General features: G+C 42.4%; 1 protein-coding gene across 2 annotated transcripts in view; it reads right to left on the bottom strand.

Moving 5' to 3' along the window:
• LOC137431880 (P2X purinoceptor 5-like) overlaps window positions 1-17,099 on the bottom strand; it is a 137,458-nt gene that overhangs the window by 33,088 nt on the left and 87,271 nt on the right. For both annotated transcript variants that reach the window (XM_068123679.2, XM_068123680.2), the window contains 3 exons: window positions 12,108-12,188; window positions 8,008-8,149; window positions 747-883 (listed from right to left, as the gene is read on the bottom strand). In XM_068123679.2, the coding sequence (XP_067979780.1) occupies window positions 747-883; window positions 8,008-8,149; window positions 12,108-12,188 (360 nt within the window). The remainder of the gene's footprint in view (window positions 1-746; window positions 884-8,007; window positions 8,150-12,107; window positions 12,189-17,099) is intronic.

The following is a 17,099-nucleotide window of genomic DNA, read 5'->3' as shown; positions in this document are numbered from 1 at the left end:
GAAGAGAACATGGACATCGGGAGATCTGTGCAAGGAGGAGGGCTGGGGGAGGAGTGAGGGGTACACGGTATAAAGCAAATGAAAATTTGCTGAAATTTAAATTTACCATTTGAGTTTTGTCATCAAATTTTCAACAAAGCTTTATTATGAGAATATGGAGAAGACAAATTTATAATTTGGTCAAAAGGTCAAAGGTCATCATCACGTAAAATTGGCAATTTTCATCCAATTGACCTGAAATTTTAAGATTTTGCATATTGGGTCACTGAATTGGTTCACCAATCAAAACAAAGCTAGAAGCTGATTGTTTTTAGATCGAAAGGTCAAAGGTCAAGGTTGCATAAAATGGTCAATTTTCATTTTGTAGTTGTTTTTAGCTGTTTTAGTCATGTTTAGCACACGGAAGAAGATGTCCGAATACAAAGCGCATGTGACGGGTTTGCATATTCAGAATGTGACGGGTTTGCATATTCAGCTGCTTTCTAGTTTGTTTTTTGCTTTGGCAGATGATGAAATAAACTGTAGTATAAGAGAAGAAATGGTGAGCAGTGTATAACATGATGCTGGCTAGAGCGTAACCTCTTAAACCTTGAACTTGGGTAAAGAGATAATGTTAGCATCATGTTTATACTTTAATACAATTGTCTATGATAACAGGCAATGAACGAGTTGGGATTAGAGGTAGAACTTGAGTTCGCGAGATAAAGCACAGGTGAGCTGGCATCATGATGAAAAGGTGTTCAAACCTGAAGTTGTAGCCAGAACTGAGATCACTCAATGGTGGCACCTTGTCCAGTCTCTCAAAAGAATACTTGGGATTGCAGGCGGCAGCACCTTGGTCGAGGTCACATATCCATTGGATCAAAATTCCCAGCACTCCTCCCTGTCCCGGGGGGTTAAAGGAGGTTAGCGTATACAAGGAATCGTGGAGAATGAGGTAAAGGTAAAAAGATGGGGGTGTTGAATGACACACACATTGAGAATTATACCTAAGAACACACACACACACAATTAAACATTGTTATGGTGCTGGGGTACGGGGTTCATCATGAGGGGAGCTATCGGATTCGTCCCGACCTTTGACACCTTTAGGCCGCCGGCTCGCAATAACTCCATGGTCATTCGGGTTGTGAATGTAACAGTGCAGCCGTAGCCACTTGACTTGAATTACCGGCCTGGCAGGGTTACGTTCTGCTGCAACACATTACCTTTCCGTTGGCACGGCAACCTAACTAGGCCACCACACCCTCAATAACCACTCACCTGTTTATTTAAGTATGGCTGAGAGAACCGTGAATCGTTGTTGGCTGAACCCGGAGCCAATCAAAGGGGGACAACTTCCTGTCTAACTATGCTTATACCTGTATCGGACCAATGGAGAAAAGGACAGAAGTGAATTGGTCTGGTAACGCCCCACTCATTAATTACGAAAAGTGAATCAAGCCCTGGGGCTCAATGGAGTAGGGTATTCTAAGGCTGAGTTTACATCCCCGAGGGCTGAGTAATCATTCCCCGGAAAAAAGATTGGGTAACTCCTCGGCTGTCGGGAGAAAGATGTCCCCAGTGGGTAAACCACACATTAATCAACCGTATGTGCCTCGTGGGTATGACCTTTGCAACACGGACGTAGTGGACTACTTCCGCTCGCTCGTTTGCGCGTGCGCGAAAAGACTCGATGGTAGACAAGGTCGACAAACTTTCGTGAGCTATTCCCCGGCTCACGGGGTACGTGTAGATGCCATGACAAAGGAGTTCGTGAGCTATTCCCCGGCTCGCGGGGAACGTGTAGACGCCATGACTTGTACTTGAGGTGAACGGCATCGCGGCGGAAGCCAGGATGAAGGCTGTCTTCCTGTCCGTTTGCGGGGGAGAGACCTTCACACTCGTTAAAAACCTGATTCGTCCTCGGACAATCCTGGAGCTCACATATGCAGAGCTCAAGGCCGCTTTGAAGGAACATTGTAATCCATCTCCTTCAGTCATCCTGTGTCAGTTTAATTTTTACATGTGCAGACAGCAGCAAGGTCAGTCGATCGCAGACTTCATTGCACACCTCAAAAAACTGTCACATCTGTGTGAGTTTGGGGACACGATCGATGACATGCTCCGTGATTTGCTGGTGGTTGGCATGTCCGATGACCGCACTCGTAGACGCCTGCTTGCTGAGAGAAGACTGACTTTCCAAAATGCCAGAGACACCGCCATCTCCATGGAAAGTTCTGAACGCAACGCTACAAGCATCGGTGCCACTCGCTCGTCTGGTACCAGCCCTGCTGTGAATCGGTTGGATCATGATCGGCCAAAACGTTGGAACAAGTCTCCTCGTCAGAAGCCAGTGCAGTTTCAAACCCACAACAAATGTTTTCGGTGCAACGGAAAGCATCCTCCGGAGACGTGTCGGTTCAAAGATGCGACCTGCCATTTCTGTTCGAAAACTGGCCATATTTCTTCCGCTTGCATCACTCGCAAATCTGGAAAAGATTTGTATGACCTGTTTCATATTGATTCTCGCCATAAGCGGGACCCTTTTCTTGCCACTATTGTCGTCAATAATCAACCATTGCAAATGGAGGTCGACACTGGTGCGGCTGTCTCGCTCATCAGCCATGCCGTTTTCACAAACCTGTGGAGTGATGCTGATCAACCCCACCTGAAACCTACAACCTATGGACTATCCACCTATACAGGTGAGAAGATTGTTCCCTGCGGTACATGTGACGTCATGGTGGGCTACGATAACCGCGAGTTTGACCTACCCCTGTACGTCATTCCTGGAAAGGGCCCTTCCTTACTAGGCAGGAACTGGTTGAGCATAATTCAAATGAAGTGGAAAAGCATTCATCAAATCCGGGCAGCCAACACGTTTCTGATACCGCAGCATACACACTCAAAAATGTGCTGGATACGTACCCGGATGTCTTCAAGGATGAGCTTGGAACCTTGAAAGGACATCCGGCTGAACTCAGTGTTGACCGGGATGCCAATCCTATATTTTGCAGAGCTCACCCAGTCCCTTTCGCCCTGCGGGAGCTGATTGACAAGGAACTGGATCATCTTGAAAATCTAGGGATCATCGAGCAAATTCAGTACGTCGAATGGGCGGCGCCCATCGTTCCGGTCATAAAATCGGACCAGTCCATCCGCATATGTGGAGATTATAAAATGACCATGAACAAGTGTTCTTCATTGGATAAATATCCAATCCCGAGGATCGAAGACCTCTACACTCATCTCACGGGAGACAAGACTTTTACTAAACTCGATCTCAAATCCGCCTATCTACAGCTCCGCTTGGACGAGCTTTCGAAACAATATCTTACCATCAACATGCATCGTGGGATGTACAGGTACCACCGACTCCATTGTGCAGTGAAATCTGCACCTGGCATTCATCAACGTGTCATGGAGAGTTTGTTTACCGCAGAACGCAATGTCGTTTGTTACCAGGATGATATTCTGGTTACTGGTCGTACGGATGCTGAATATCTACAAAACCTGGATAGAGTTCTGAAGAAGATTTCGGACTCCGGCCTGCATTTGCGTCGAGACAAGTGCAAGTTAATGGTGCCATCGGTCTCGTACCTGGGTCATACGATTGATGCCGAGGGTCTACACCTGACAGATGAGAAAGTCCGAGCTATCAAGGATGCTCCTGCTCCACAAGATGTAACCGAATTGAAGTCATACCTCGGTTTGCTTCAGTTCTATGGTCGTTACATCCCGAATTTGACTGACGTTTTGGGCCCCCTTTATCGGCTTTTGAGGAAAGGAGTCTCCTGGAGCTGGGGTCCACTGAACAATCAGCATTCCAGACCTCCAAGGATCTGCTCAAATCTTCCAATGTTCTCGTTCATTTTGATCTGGAGAAGGATCTTGTGCTGACATGCGATGCCTGTCGGTATGGAGTGGGGAGTGTATTATCACACGTGATGCCTGATGGTACGGAAGGACCTGTTGCATTTGCTTCCAGAATGTTGTCCCCGGCAAAGAAGAACTATTCCTAACTTGACAAGTAAGGATTGGGAATCGTTTTCGGTGTCAGCAAATTTCGCCAGTACCTTCTTGGACATCATTTCATGATTCGCACTGATCACAAGCCGCTGATCAATCTGTTTGGTCCTACTAAGGCGACGTCTGACACACTACCGCCCAGGATCATTCGCTGGTCCCTGTTTCTCGCTGTTTATGACTACACCATATGTTATAAGCCTGGTTCGTCTATCACAAATGCAGATGCCATGAGTCAGTTACCCTTTCCAGAATCCATTGATGATTCGCCTACACCAGGATCCATTATCGCACTGATGGATCATCTGGAAGATTGTGCTGTCGATGCCGGCCAGATCCGCACCCATACTCGACGAGACCCCGTTCTGTCCAGAACTGTCCAGGCTGTGCAGCTTGGATGGCATTTGATACCTGAGGGTGACCCAGCTTTTACAGCTTTTAAAGCACGTAAAAACGAACTCAGCGTGGAAAATGGTTGCCTACTCTGGGGATGTCGTGTCGTGATCCAGGAAAATCTGCGTTCCAAGGTCACAGATGAAATCCATGACTGTCACCCTGGGATTGTGAAGATGAAGTCACTCGCCAGAAACTATGTGTGGTGGCCGAATCTTGATGCTGATATCCAACATCATGTTCGACATTGTTATCCCTGCCAGAGCACCCGGAATATACCTGCGAAAGCACCACTGCATCCCTGGGAATGGCCCAGTGAACCGTGGCATCGCCTGCATCTCGATTATGCCGGGCCTATTAATGGCAGCATGATTCTAATCATCACGGACGCGCACACAAAATGGGTTGATGCCTATGTGACACGTGGTACTACGTCAGCCATTGTCATCGAAAAACTCAGACGCTGTTTCGTCACTCATGGTCTGCCCAGGATGATCGTGAGTGATAACGGTTCGTGTTTTTCCAGTCCCGAGTTTGCCGAGTTCACACGTCGGAACGGCATCAAACATAGGTTTGTCAGCCCACATCACCAGGCTTCAAATGGCTTGGCCGAACGATCCGTGGGAATCATCAAATCCGGATTGCAGAAACTTCAGGAGGGAACCCTGGAAACAAAGCTTTCTCATCTCCTGTTCAAATACCGCATCACGCCACAATCAACAACCGGTGCAGCTCCGTCTGAGTTATTGATGAAACGACACGTGAGATCGACACTTGACAATCTCAAACCAGACATATCATCAAATGTTTATCAGAGCCAGCTTAATCAAAAGTTGGTGCACGATAAGACGTCCATCAGTCGCTGTATCAACAACGGAGATCCAGTGTTTGCCCGAAATGTTGGTGCAGGTGCGACGTGGCTACCGGGGGACATCATCGAGAAGCCAGGTCCACTGTCCTGCGTGATTCGCCTGCAGGACGGCCGCGAAATTCGTCGATATCAGGACCACATAACCAACCGTCACTGTGAGTTGATAGAGCCTGCAGCATCGTCACAGTCAGACCAACAGTTCGACCGGAGATCGTCGTGGCCACTCCAGCTGGCTCGGATGCCCCGAAAACCCCTGCGAACGCTACACCCTTCGTGGAGACCAAAGGGATCACCTCCGACTCTGTATCCACTGGTCCACCGCGACCCAAAGGAATCACCTCGGACTCTGTATCCACTGGTACACCGCGACCCAAAGGAATCACCTCGGACTCTGTATCCACTGGTACACCGCCACCCAAAGGAATCACCTCGGACTCTGTATCCACTGGTACACCGCCACCCAAAGGAATCACCTCGGACTCTGTATCCACTGGTACACCGCCACCCAAAGGGATCACCTCGGACTCTGTATCCACTGGTACACCGCCACCCAAAGGAATCACCTCGGACTCTGTATCCACTGGTACACCGCGACCCAAAGGAATCACCTCGGACTCTGTATCCACTGGTCCACCGCGACCCAAAGGAATCACCTCGGACTCTGTATCCACTGGTACACCGCGACCCAAAGGAATCACCTCAGACTCTGTATCCACTGGTACACCGCCACCCAAAGGAATCACCTCGGACTCTGTATCCACTGGTACACCGCCACCCAAAGGAATCACCTCAGACTCTGTATCCACTGGTACACCGCCACCCAAAGGGATCACCTCGGACTCTGTATCCACTGGTACACCGCCACCCAAAGGAATCACCTCAGACTCTGTATCCACTGGTACACCGCCACCCAAAGGGATCACCTCGGACTCTGTATCCACTGGTACACCGCGACGCTCAATGCATGAGAGAAAAGCACCCGACCGGTTGAATATTTGAAGATGTTCTATTTTCACGTTGACACATGTTCTATTTTCACGTTGACACATGTTCTATTTTCACGTTGACACATGTTCTATTTTCACGTTGACACATGTTCTATTTTCACATTGACACATGTTCTATTTTCACGTTGACACATGTTCTATTTTCACGTTGATACATGTTCTATTTTCACGTTGATACATGTTTTATTTTCACGTTGACACATGTTCTATTTTCACGTTGATACATGTTTTATTTTCACGTTGATACATGTTTTATTTTCACGTTGATACATGTTTTATTTTCACGTTGACACATGTTCTATTTTCACGTTGATACATGTTCTATTTTCACGTTGATACATGTTCTATTTTCACGTTGATACATGTTCTATTTTCACGTTGATACATGTTTTATTTTCACGTTGACACATGTTTTATTTTCACGTTGACACATGTTCTATTTTCACGTTGACACATGTTCTATTTTCACGTTGACACATGTTCTATTTTCACGTTGACACATGTTCTATTTTCACATTGACACATGTTCTATTTTCACGTTGACACATGTTCTATTTTCACGTTGACACATGTTCTATTTTCACGTTGATACATGTTCTATTTTCACGTTGATACATGTTTTATTTTCACGTTGACACATGTTCTATTTTCACGTTGATACATGTTCTATTTTCACGTTGACACATGTTCTATTTTCACGTTGACACACACAGGGGCAGAATTATCCCCGTGTCCACTTGCTCTTGTTTGCACACATATTTTCACATGCGTTTGGAAATCGAGCACGTATTGCTCTTGTTAATTTTGGACTTAAAGGGGAGGATGCCATGTATGAAGGTGCACATATTCACCGTTTTATCCCGACGCGGTGACCGCGGGTTTATTTCCGTTTCCGGAAGTTACGGCCCAGCTCGGATGGCGCTGAGGTGAATCGGGCCTGTATCTGCAGAGTCAATAAATGTGCAACAATCGATCGTTGTCTGTCGAGTTACTTTACAAAAGGACACACATGTGGTGTTAAATTGTGGCAGGTAATGGGGTGCAGCCTTATTTAAGAATGCAAGCACGAAATGTGGAGATGAAGAACAGCAGGATCCGGGATAGTGAATGAATTGACGAAGAAGGGAAAGTCCAAGCTAAAACACCCACAATGAAAGACATGTTCCATTTATCAGACCAGAGTCAAATCATTTCCTGATCAGCAGAGAGTGACGCACCTGCTGGTCTTCTTGGATATCCCTTGACATGAGGTTACCCTACCTGCTTTCTCTGAGTGTGGTTGTTGTCTGGACAGCTGTTCCTGCACTATAAACAAATTCACCTTCCCATGTTGTTCAGGTGTCAGATATGACGATCGACCATCTTCGGCTAAGAAGGGCAACCCTTGTATTGACTCCAAAAGTTATTGGTGTTGTTACCAAATACGATTCTTCTTCTTTAGTTGGACAACTCTATCATAAGCATTGATTTACCTTTTAGGAAATAAACTCGACATGGACGCTCAGAGTTAGGAGAGATTACAAAATTGCAAAGGTTACAATGACACAACCTACTGGAGAGTAATACTGGGAAATAATGGGGGAAAAACTTATATAACAATATTACCAGGTTGTAGCAACAAACACAGGTAGCCATAGAAAAGTTATTGAGACAACAGTTGGAGAGATTGCATATGAAGTGCAGCAATTTAAGAAATGGTCGGATGGGAGCTTACCTCAGGTAACTTACCTTGGCAGCCAACTTCTCGAAGTCCTGTCCGGCCCTGGTCACAACGTCCCCCAGACGAAAGATGGGACAGTAGTTATCTCGGATTGGGTCGTGCAGACAGTTTTGCAGATATGACTTGTTCACGTCATCCTTCATGTTGCTCCTAATAAGGCAAATGCTTGTGAGTAGTTCACTCATTGATGTCATACGCAGACACTTCCTCCTATCATCCTATTGCTTAGACACTCTCACGGATGGTAAACAAAGTTATGATTCGAATATCAAGTAAACATTTCCAGAGTACAAAACTCGACAATCGTGCGCATTCATCGGGATACACCTGTCAGACTTGAGATCAATCCGGGAATGAAATAGTAAATTTGGAAGAATCCAAAACCAATCGATACCTCTTAAGACTTTGTTTTTACCTTTTGTGCCTTTTGTTTTGTTTTGACTTTGTTGTTACCTTTTGTTCCTTTTGTTTTGTTTTGATTTTGTTGTTACCTTTTGTTCCTTTTGTTTTGTTTTGACTTTGTTGTTACCTTTCGTGCCTTTTGTTTTGTTTTGACTTTGTTGTTACCTTTTGTTCCTTTTGTTTTGTTTTGACTTTGTTGTTACCTTTTGTTCCTTTTGTTTTGTTTTGATTTTGTTGTTACCTTTTGTTCCTTTTGTTTTGTTTTGACTTTGTTGTTACCTTTCGTGCCTTTTGTTTTGTTTTGACTTTGTTGTTACCTTTTGTTCCTTTTGTTTTGTTTTGACTTTGTCCTTACCTTTTGTGCCTTTTGTTTTGTTTTGACTTTGTTGTTACCTTTTGTTCCTTTTGTTTTGTTTTGACTTTGCTCTTACCTTTTGTGCCTTTTGTTTTGTTTTGACTTTGTTGTTACCTTTTGTTCCTTTTGTTTTGTTTTGACTTTGCTCTTACCTTTTGTGCCTTTTGTTTTGTTTTGACTTTGTTGTTACCTTTTGTTCCTTTTGTTTTGTTTTGATTTTGTTGTTACCTTTTGTTCCTTTTGTTTTGTTTTGACTTTGTTGTTACCTTTCGTGCCTTTTGTTTTGTTTTGACTTTGTTGTTACCTTTTGTTCCTTTTGTTTTGTTTTGACTTTGTCCTTACCTTTTGTGCCTTTTGTTTTGTTTTGACTTTGTTGTTACCTTTTGTGCCTTTTGTTTTGTTTTGACTTTGTTCTTACCTTTTGTGCCTTTTGTTTTGTTTTGACTTTGTCCTTACCTTTTGTTCCTTTTGTTTTGTTTTGACTTTGTTCTTACCTTTTGTTCCTTTTGTTTTGTTTTGACTTTGTTGTTACCTTTTGTGCCTTTTGTTTTGTTTTGACTTTGTCCTTACCTTTTGTTCCTTTTGTTTTGTTTTGACTTTGTTCTTACCTTTTGTTCCTTTTGTTTTGTTTTGACTTTGTTCTTACCTTTTGTTCCTTTTGTTTTGTTATGATTTTGTTGTTACCTTTTGTTCCTTTTGTTTTGTTTTGACTTTGTTCTTACCTTTTGTTCCTTTTGTTTTGACTTTGTTCTTACCTTTTGTTCCTTTTGTTTTGACTTTGTTCTTATCTTTAGTTCCTTTTGTTTTGTGTTGAGTTTGTTCTTACCTTTTGTTACTTTGTTCTTACTTTATCCATTGTTCTTACCGCAGAGAGGCGTTCAACATTCAGAAATAATTCAATTACAATATTCAATCGAATTAATTACAACAATTACAATAATTCAATTACAATAGTTCTATAGTTCAATTACAATAATTACAATTTAAGTTCAACATTCAATACAATGGAAAAAATACATTTATTTGTAAGAAAATATTTTCTTCAAACAAGAGAAGTTTTCTTGAAAAGAGAAAACCGTAAAGAATACTTTATTGCGGCTAGAAACATCTCATTGTTTTGTTGTTTCAAGAAAACTTTTGTTTAAAAAAAAAATCTTGCTAAAATTTTTTTTTTGCCAGTGTAATTATTCCTACTATTAATTTGCAATTGGTCACTGGCTTTGCACCAATTAATTTTTTTTAATTACGGGCTTAATCCTTGGCATTAAAAGTTACAAATATAGAACAAACAGCTTCAAATGGAGCAGCTCACCGACATTAGAGCATTTAAATTGCATCAGATGTGGCAAATAAATGCGAATTGTTGCTCCCAGCTTGCTGCCTCGATGACAAAAGATACCATTTGCATTTTTGTCTAATACATCCCTACCCCGTTTAGAATGTCGTGCAGGCATGGGCAACCTGCTAGTAGTTGAAATGTGGTAATTTCTGAAGTTTGTCCCAGTTGAAGATCACTCTGTGGTCAAAACCATAAAATGTGAGTATTTGTCCAAGTGACAAAAACAAAAGTGACAAATCCATTTATTGGATCTTTCGATGTGCCGTTGTGTTTCTATAATAGAGACCTGTTATGAACAAAGCACCGACAAGCACCCCGATGTAGTTTCCTACTTTGATCTGAGAAATGAATATATGAGTAGTACATGAAAAGTTTCTTGCCTGAAGTAAAAGTACATGAAAATAAGAAAATAAAAACCTTTTCTTTCAAAAAAAAAAATACTATCGTGTGTCTACCCTGTAGTGAACACCTCAGGGTGATGGATGGCCAACCGAGCTTTACCTCCGAGGCATATACCCATACTATGGCAGTACCGTGTGCACGTGCGGGGGGCAGTGGAAGGCAGCGAGGTCCTTACCTGTACAGACAGACGTGGCACGGGGGTTATCCAAACCCCACAACAAATAAACGTACAAGACAAGACAGGCCAATCAACCATACAACAATTAAAATGCAACAAATAATGGTTTAATGAAAATATACGCAATACAATAAAAAGGTAACACTAAAGTCCTAAATTGAGGGACCCTCAACTCAGACTCGATTACATGACACAGGGGGATGACGAAAATAAAATGAAATGCGTAGTGTGGTGCGTTGGCTGATACCCCGCCTGGCGTCCTTGACCAGCGCGGGAACCGCACAATATGGTGCGCAGTCGCGCCCATAGCCAGCCGGTCCGCGCGAGGCAGCCAAATCCCTCCTCCTTCGAGTGTCCAGCGCTCCCAAAGCTCCGATGTTTCTTTCAGGCGCACATGGCACCAGGCGCAGCCGTCACAAAGCCAGCACCAAAGAGAGTGAACATATGCGTCTAGAGCCCAAGAGCGAGACCAAGAGCGAGACAGGGAATGCAAATGCATCCATTCATGACGAAGCCTAGCGCAGAGAGAGAGAAAGTGGCGGGACGTGTCCCTTTTTTGCTCCTTGGTCTCGAACGTTCTCTTGACGTCAAACTCGCTCCAATCACCGAGCACCAACGAATCGTCCCAACCAATCATCCTTCAGGGCGTGGCCTCACGGCCACTCTTGGCGCCCATCGAGATGATTTGATGGGTGGTGTAGCCGTGTCTGGATCCGGTCGGCGATCGCATTATTTAATTTAGGTGCTGATCACATGGCTGGTGGTGTAAGTGTCATAAGAACAAAGGGAAAACCACAAAGGCATTTACACACAGGAGGCATTTACACATTTACATTTACACATTTACACACAGGCTGTGCCCCCCGCACGTGCACACAGGAGATTTACCCTTATACCCTAACTAATTAGCATAGCTCCACCCTTCGCACGGAGACATTTAACGCTGACACGGACACCCGGGCCTGACTTAAATACAGGAAGGTTTATTCTTCACGACATTTGGAGCACACTACTCTATACAATCCTATCTGGACTAAGGTATTTCATTGCCTACCCCCATACACGTAACAATACTATATTTCAAATGACTTTTTGTAAAATAAACATTTTTTTTTTTTTAATTTGAACCTTAAAACCAAGCAATCACCATTATCATTTTATTTTGCTACATCTATCTTAGAAGAGAAACCCGTCGCACAGTCCTCATGTGTTCAACTTGTAGAACGTAACAGATTCCCTTAAATATTATCCCAAATATTTCATGGTAATGATTTACTTCAAATGTCAGCTCCATTTTCTTAATAACAACGAATTTCTCATGATTTTCATCACAAAATGTAAGAGTAGTGTTTTCTTCTACGTCATGAACGAGTGAAGGTAAACTTATGGTATATATCAACATCATTCTTTCCTGTGAATTTTATTTGTTTACCTTTCCACTTTAAATCGTCCGAAGGTGATGCTGTTCTTGATCATGATTGTGAAGTTTTCAGCTGCAGCAAGCATTGGTTTTCTGCAGCAAACACAGACATCTCTTCAGCTGTTACTTACATTACAATATGTCATTAGCAGGTACAGGAAAGTACTCCTGTTTGGAGGAACACTCATTATAAACAACTTCTGAAAGGCACTTTTGGTGATGATCCCATTTTGATGAATGAATTTCAACCTGATATCTCAATATAATGGAGCTGAATGCGTGTAATACACACACACACACACACACACACACACACACATATATATATATATATATATATATATATATATATATATATATATATACATACATATATATATGTACACACATATACATATCTATTGATATATACAGTCATGTGAAAAAGTAAGTACACCCCATGTAAAGTTTTGACTTTTTCAACATATTTCAACATACAGCTATTTGATCTTCATTTCAACAATATTGATAGATAAAGGTGATATAATATAACAAATATCATGAAACATTTACATTTTGTAGTCCATTGTATAATTTAAATAAACATAAATGCAAATTTCGCATGTGGAAAAAGTAAGTACACCCTTGGCTCTAATAGGTGGTATTGCCCCATTTGGCAGAAACAACCTCAAGTAGGCGTTTCTTCTAACTGTCTACCAGTCTCTGACATCGACGGAGAAATTTTTGCCCACTCCTCCATGCAGAATTCTTTCAGCTGTGCGATGTTTGAGGGGTTTCTTGCATGCACAGCTCGTTTCAAATCCCCCTACAACATCTCGATGGGATTTAGATCCAGGCTTTGTCTTGGCCATTCCAGAACCCTCCATTTCTTCCTTTTCAGCCATTCCTTGGTGGATGTACTGGTATGTTTAGGGTCATTGTCACGTTGCAAGGTCCACCTTCGGTTGAGCTTCAACTTTTCGACAGATGGCCTCACATTATCCTCAAGCACCCTTTGGTGCAATGAAGAATTCATAGTGGATTCTATGATAGTGAGCTGCCCAGGCCCTGATGCAGCAAAGCTGCCCCAAACCATAATATTTCCACCACCATGCTTTACAGTTGGTATCAGGTTTTTGTGGTCAAATGCTGTCTTTGGTTTTTGCCAAACATGTCTTCTGGTACTGTGGCCAAATAGTTCTACCTTTGACTCATCTGTCCAGAGCACATTGTTCCAGAAGTGCTGGTCTTTGCCGAGGTGTTCATTGGCAAACTTTAGTCTTGCCCTGATGTTCTTTCTGGACAGCAAAGGTTTCCTCCTGGCACACCTCCCATGTAGATCAAATTTGTGCAGCCTCTTTCTAATGGTAGACTCGTGCACTTTGACATCAACAGTGGCAAGAGCTACCTGTAGGTCCCGTGATGACATTCTGGGGTTCTTAGAGACTTCTTTCAGCATCTTGCGGTCTGCTCTCGGGCTGAACTTGCTGGGGCGGCCTGGCCTGAACAAGTTGGTGGTTGTTTGGAATCTTCTCCACTTGTAGATGATCTTCCGGACAGTCGAATGACTGATTTCAAATTGTTTGGAGATCTTTTTAAATCCCTTCCCAGACTCGTAGGCATCTATAACCTTCTTTCTGAAGGCCTCAGAGAGCTCTTTTGATCTAGGCATGGTGACGCCGCACACTTCAACAACAAAGAGCAAACCAAACTAAATGTCTGAGGTTTAAATAAGACAGGTTCCTCCAAGATCCTCTCTAACGATGTTCTAATCATTTGCACCTGAGCTGGTGCACCTGAGTCTAATTTTAGGTATATGAAGTAGTGATAAATGTAGGGGTGTACTTACTTTTTCCACATGTGAAATTTGCATTTATGTTTATTTAAATTATACAATGGACTTCAAAATGTAAATGTTTCATGATATTTGTTGTATTATATCACCTTTATCTATCAATATTGTTGAAATGAAGATCAAATAGCTGTATGTTGAAATATGTTGAAAAAGTCAAAACTTTACATACTTACTTTTTCACGTGACTGAATATAGATCAGATGGCAGAGCACTGGTGCAGTTCACCAGAGGACATGAGTTAGATTCCTGGTCGGGCAGGTAATTTTCCCACATATGTCAATTTAATTATTTATCATCCTGTTCATTAATGTAATTGTTTCACTACGCCCCCGGTGGTGTTTATAATAGCGGACATGGATTTGTTCCCCCATTGGATTTATTTTCTTTGTCATTGCTTGTTATATCCATATACTGGTTTCAGAAGGTGGAACGGAGCCCTCTCAGGTCTCAAAGTGTGTGTGTGTGTGTGTGTGTGTGTGTGAGTGTCTCTGTGTGTGTGTGTGTATGTGTGTGTGTGTGTGTGTGTGTGTGTGTGTATGTGGTTATTTAGCATAACATACCATATGTGTGTGTGTGTGTGTGTGTGTGTGTGTGTGTGTGTATTAAGCATAACCTTCTCACTCTCCACTCATATATATATATGTAATAAATTCTCCATTACCCTTCTCTCTCTACCCCACCATCCCTCCCTCCAACCTTCTCTCTCATTCTCCCACTCTCCCCCGCCCGTCTCTTAATATTCCCGTCATGAAGTGACTCCGTGTTTCATGACAACGCCGGTGCCTTTGCTAGTGAAAAGTAAAATCTGTATTCTTTACTTTTATTCTTTATTTTTATTTCATATTTTTATTCTTTATTTTTATTTATATATTTTTAGAAAATCTGTTGAGTTATTGCAGAATAAAATTTTCTATCATACCAGTTTGTTAAGTAATATATATATATATATGTATATATATGTGTGTGTGGCAAAATTGGAAATTTAGGTCAAAGATTATACGATTGAATGTCAAATTATATAAAGTTTTTTGTTGACGTCACAGTTAGTAGTAAGTGGTTCCGTGCCCCAAACACGAGGGAGCGCTCTTATACAAGGAGATCTGGTGAGAGAAGTGCTGGTTTTAATGATTTTCTGATACAATCATCAGTCCCTAAAACCTAGGTGTATGTTCACTATAATAGGATTTAATTGCTAGCGAAATCTAAAATGTCCTGGAAGATGTTATTAAATAAAAAAAATTCGGGCAATACCCCTGGGCACTCGCTCACCTGGTAGAATAAAGCAGTTCCCGTCATGAATTTACAGCCATTCCTTGGTGGATTTACTGGTATGTTTAGGGTCATTGTCACGTTGCAAGGTCCACCCTCGGTTGAGCTTCAACTTTTCGACAGATGGCCTCACATTATCCTCAAGCACCCTCTGGTGCAATGAAGAATTCATAGTGGATTCTATGATGGTGAGCTGCCCAGGCCCTGATGCAGCAAAGCTGCCCCAAACCATAATATTTCCACCACCATGCTTTACAGTTGGTATCAGGTTCTTGTGGTCAAATGCTGTCTTTGGTTTTTGCCAAACATGTCTTCTGGTACTGTGGCCAAATAGCTCTACCATTGACTCATCTATCCAGAGCACATTGTTCCAGAATACCACACTGAATACCACACTGAATACCACAATACCACACTGAATCAGTATACCACACTGATTACAGGTATTAAACACGATCACGGTATGTGTAACCAATTTCACTGGTTGCTAGGAGACAGAGCACCATGCAGAATCATACTAACGTAATAATAAGACTTTAAACAAACATACAAAAAGTACCTATTTTTGGGGGTAACCCCCCTCTTCACCTCCCCCCCCCCCACCCCATATACGTCCTCAGACCCCATTTTTAGCCGCGTCGCAGACGCTGCTCATAGAGTGCCCTCTGCTGTTGTTGTTGTTCTTCTTCTTGTTCTTGTTCTTGCAGAGTAGACAAAACCTCAAAGCTCCACCCATTCTGGGAACCATAGCTCCACCCATTGTGGGAGAGTCTTCATACAAACAAATATCCACCATTTTATTAACTCGCATAGCTTTGAGGCCTGTTTTGTAGGCCCGTGGTGTCTTGCTCTCTCACACAGTTTTCTTTCAAATCAAATTCGATATATCATTTCATTTTTCACAGTCGCTAACATAGTTTTAGACTCGGTTGAAAAAAAACGGGAAGAAAATCCGATGAAAGTTGCCCTTTATAGAACGAAATGAAATCTCAAAGGCCTGTAACTTCAAGTCCATTGAGATTTTTTTTTTTTAAATCGCGGCATGGTCAGTCATACACCGCCCGAAATAACAGACGGGAAAATGCCGAGATATATTAAAAATTCGTCCATTTGATGACAATCGTCACGATGAAATATTTAATTTATACGTCGTCACAATAATGTGGAGAGAGGAGCATAGCTTCGTTCACGTGTCGCCACACACGGGAAATTGCCGAGATATATATTTTTTCAATCGCGGCATGGTCAGTCATACACCGCCTGAAATAACAGACGGGAAAATGCCAAGATATATTAAAAATTCGTCGCCACACATGGGAAATTGCCGAGATATATTTTCACTTTGCACAAAAATAACATCAAGTAATCGAATCAATAGGAATGTCCTGTGCCTATAACATCGACGTTATAGGCACAGCTGCATCTAGGCATTGTGTAACATCGACGCGGGTTTTGTTTTAATTAAAACTTTTTGTACTTGTTTCTAATGCCGTGAACAAACTTTAGCCACAACTCAACAAATATAATTTGTGCCAAGTTTGGTCACAATCCCATCAGCGGTTTCGGAGAAGAAGTTTCAAATGTTTACGGACAGACGTACGGATGGACGACGCGCCATCGCATAAGTTCCCCGGAACTACGTTCCAGGTGTGATAAAAATAATGCATTTGAAATATTCTGAGTGATGTTGATAACTACAACAAGCTCTTGAAGGGAAGGCGAGGTATTACAGAGTGTATCAACTACTTTAATGGCTCCAATGAATACCGCATTCCTGTGGGGTTGGCCAGACGAGTATTTTAGAGAGTGATGTGATTTTATTCACTTCATATCAAAATGTAAGAACTGTAAATGGAAAATTAGAAGTTGTTCAATTTATTGGGGACTTAGCAGAGATGAAC

The sequence above is a fragment of the Myxine glutinosa genome, chromosome 7, assembly GCF_964187855.1.
Source record: "Myxine glutinosa chromosome 7, kmMyxGlut1.1, whole genome shotgun sequence".
NCBI classification, from domain to species: Eukaryota; Metazoa; Chordata; class Myxini; order Myxiniformes; family Myxinidae; genus Myxine; species Myxine glutinosa.
Note: the sequence above shows the minus strand (reverse complement) of the source record. Positions and strands in the feature narration are given on the sequence as shown.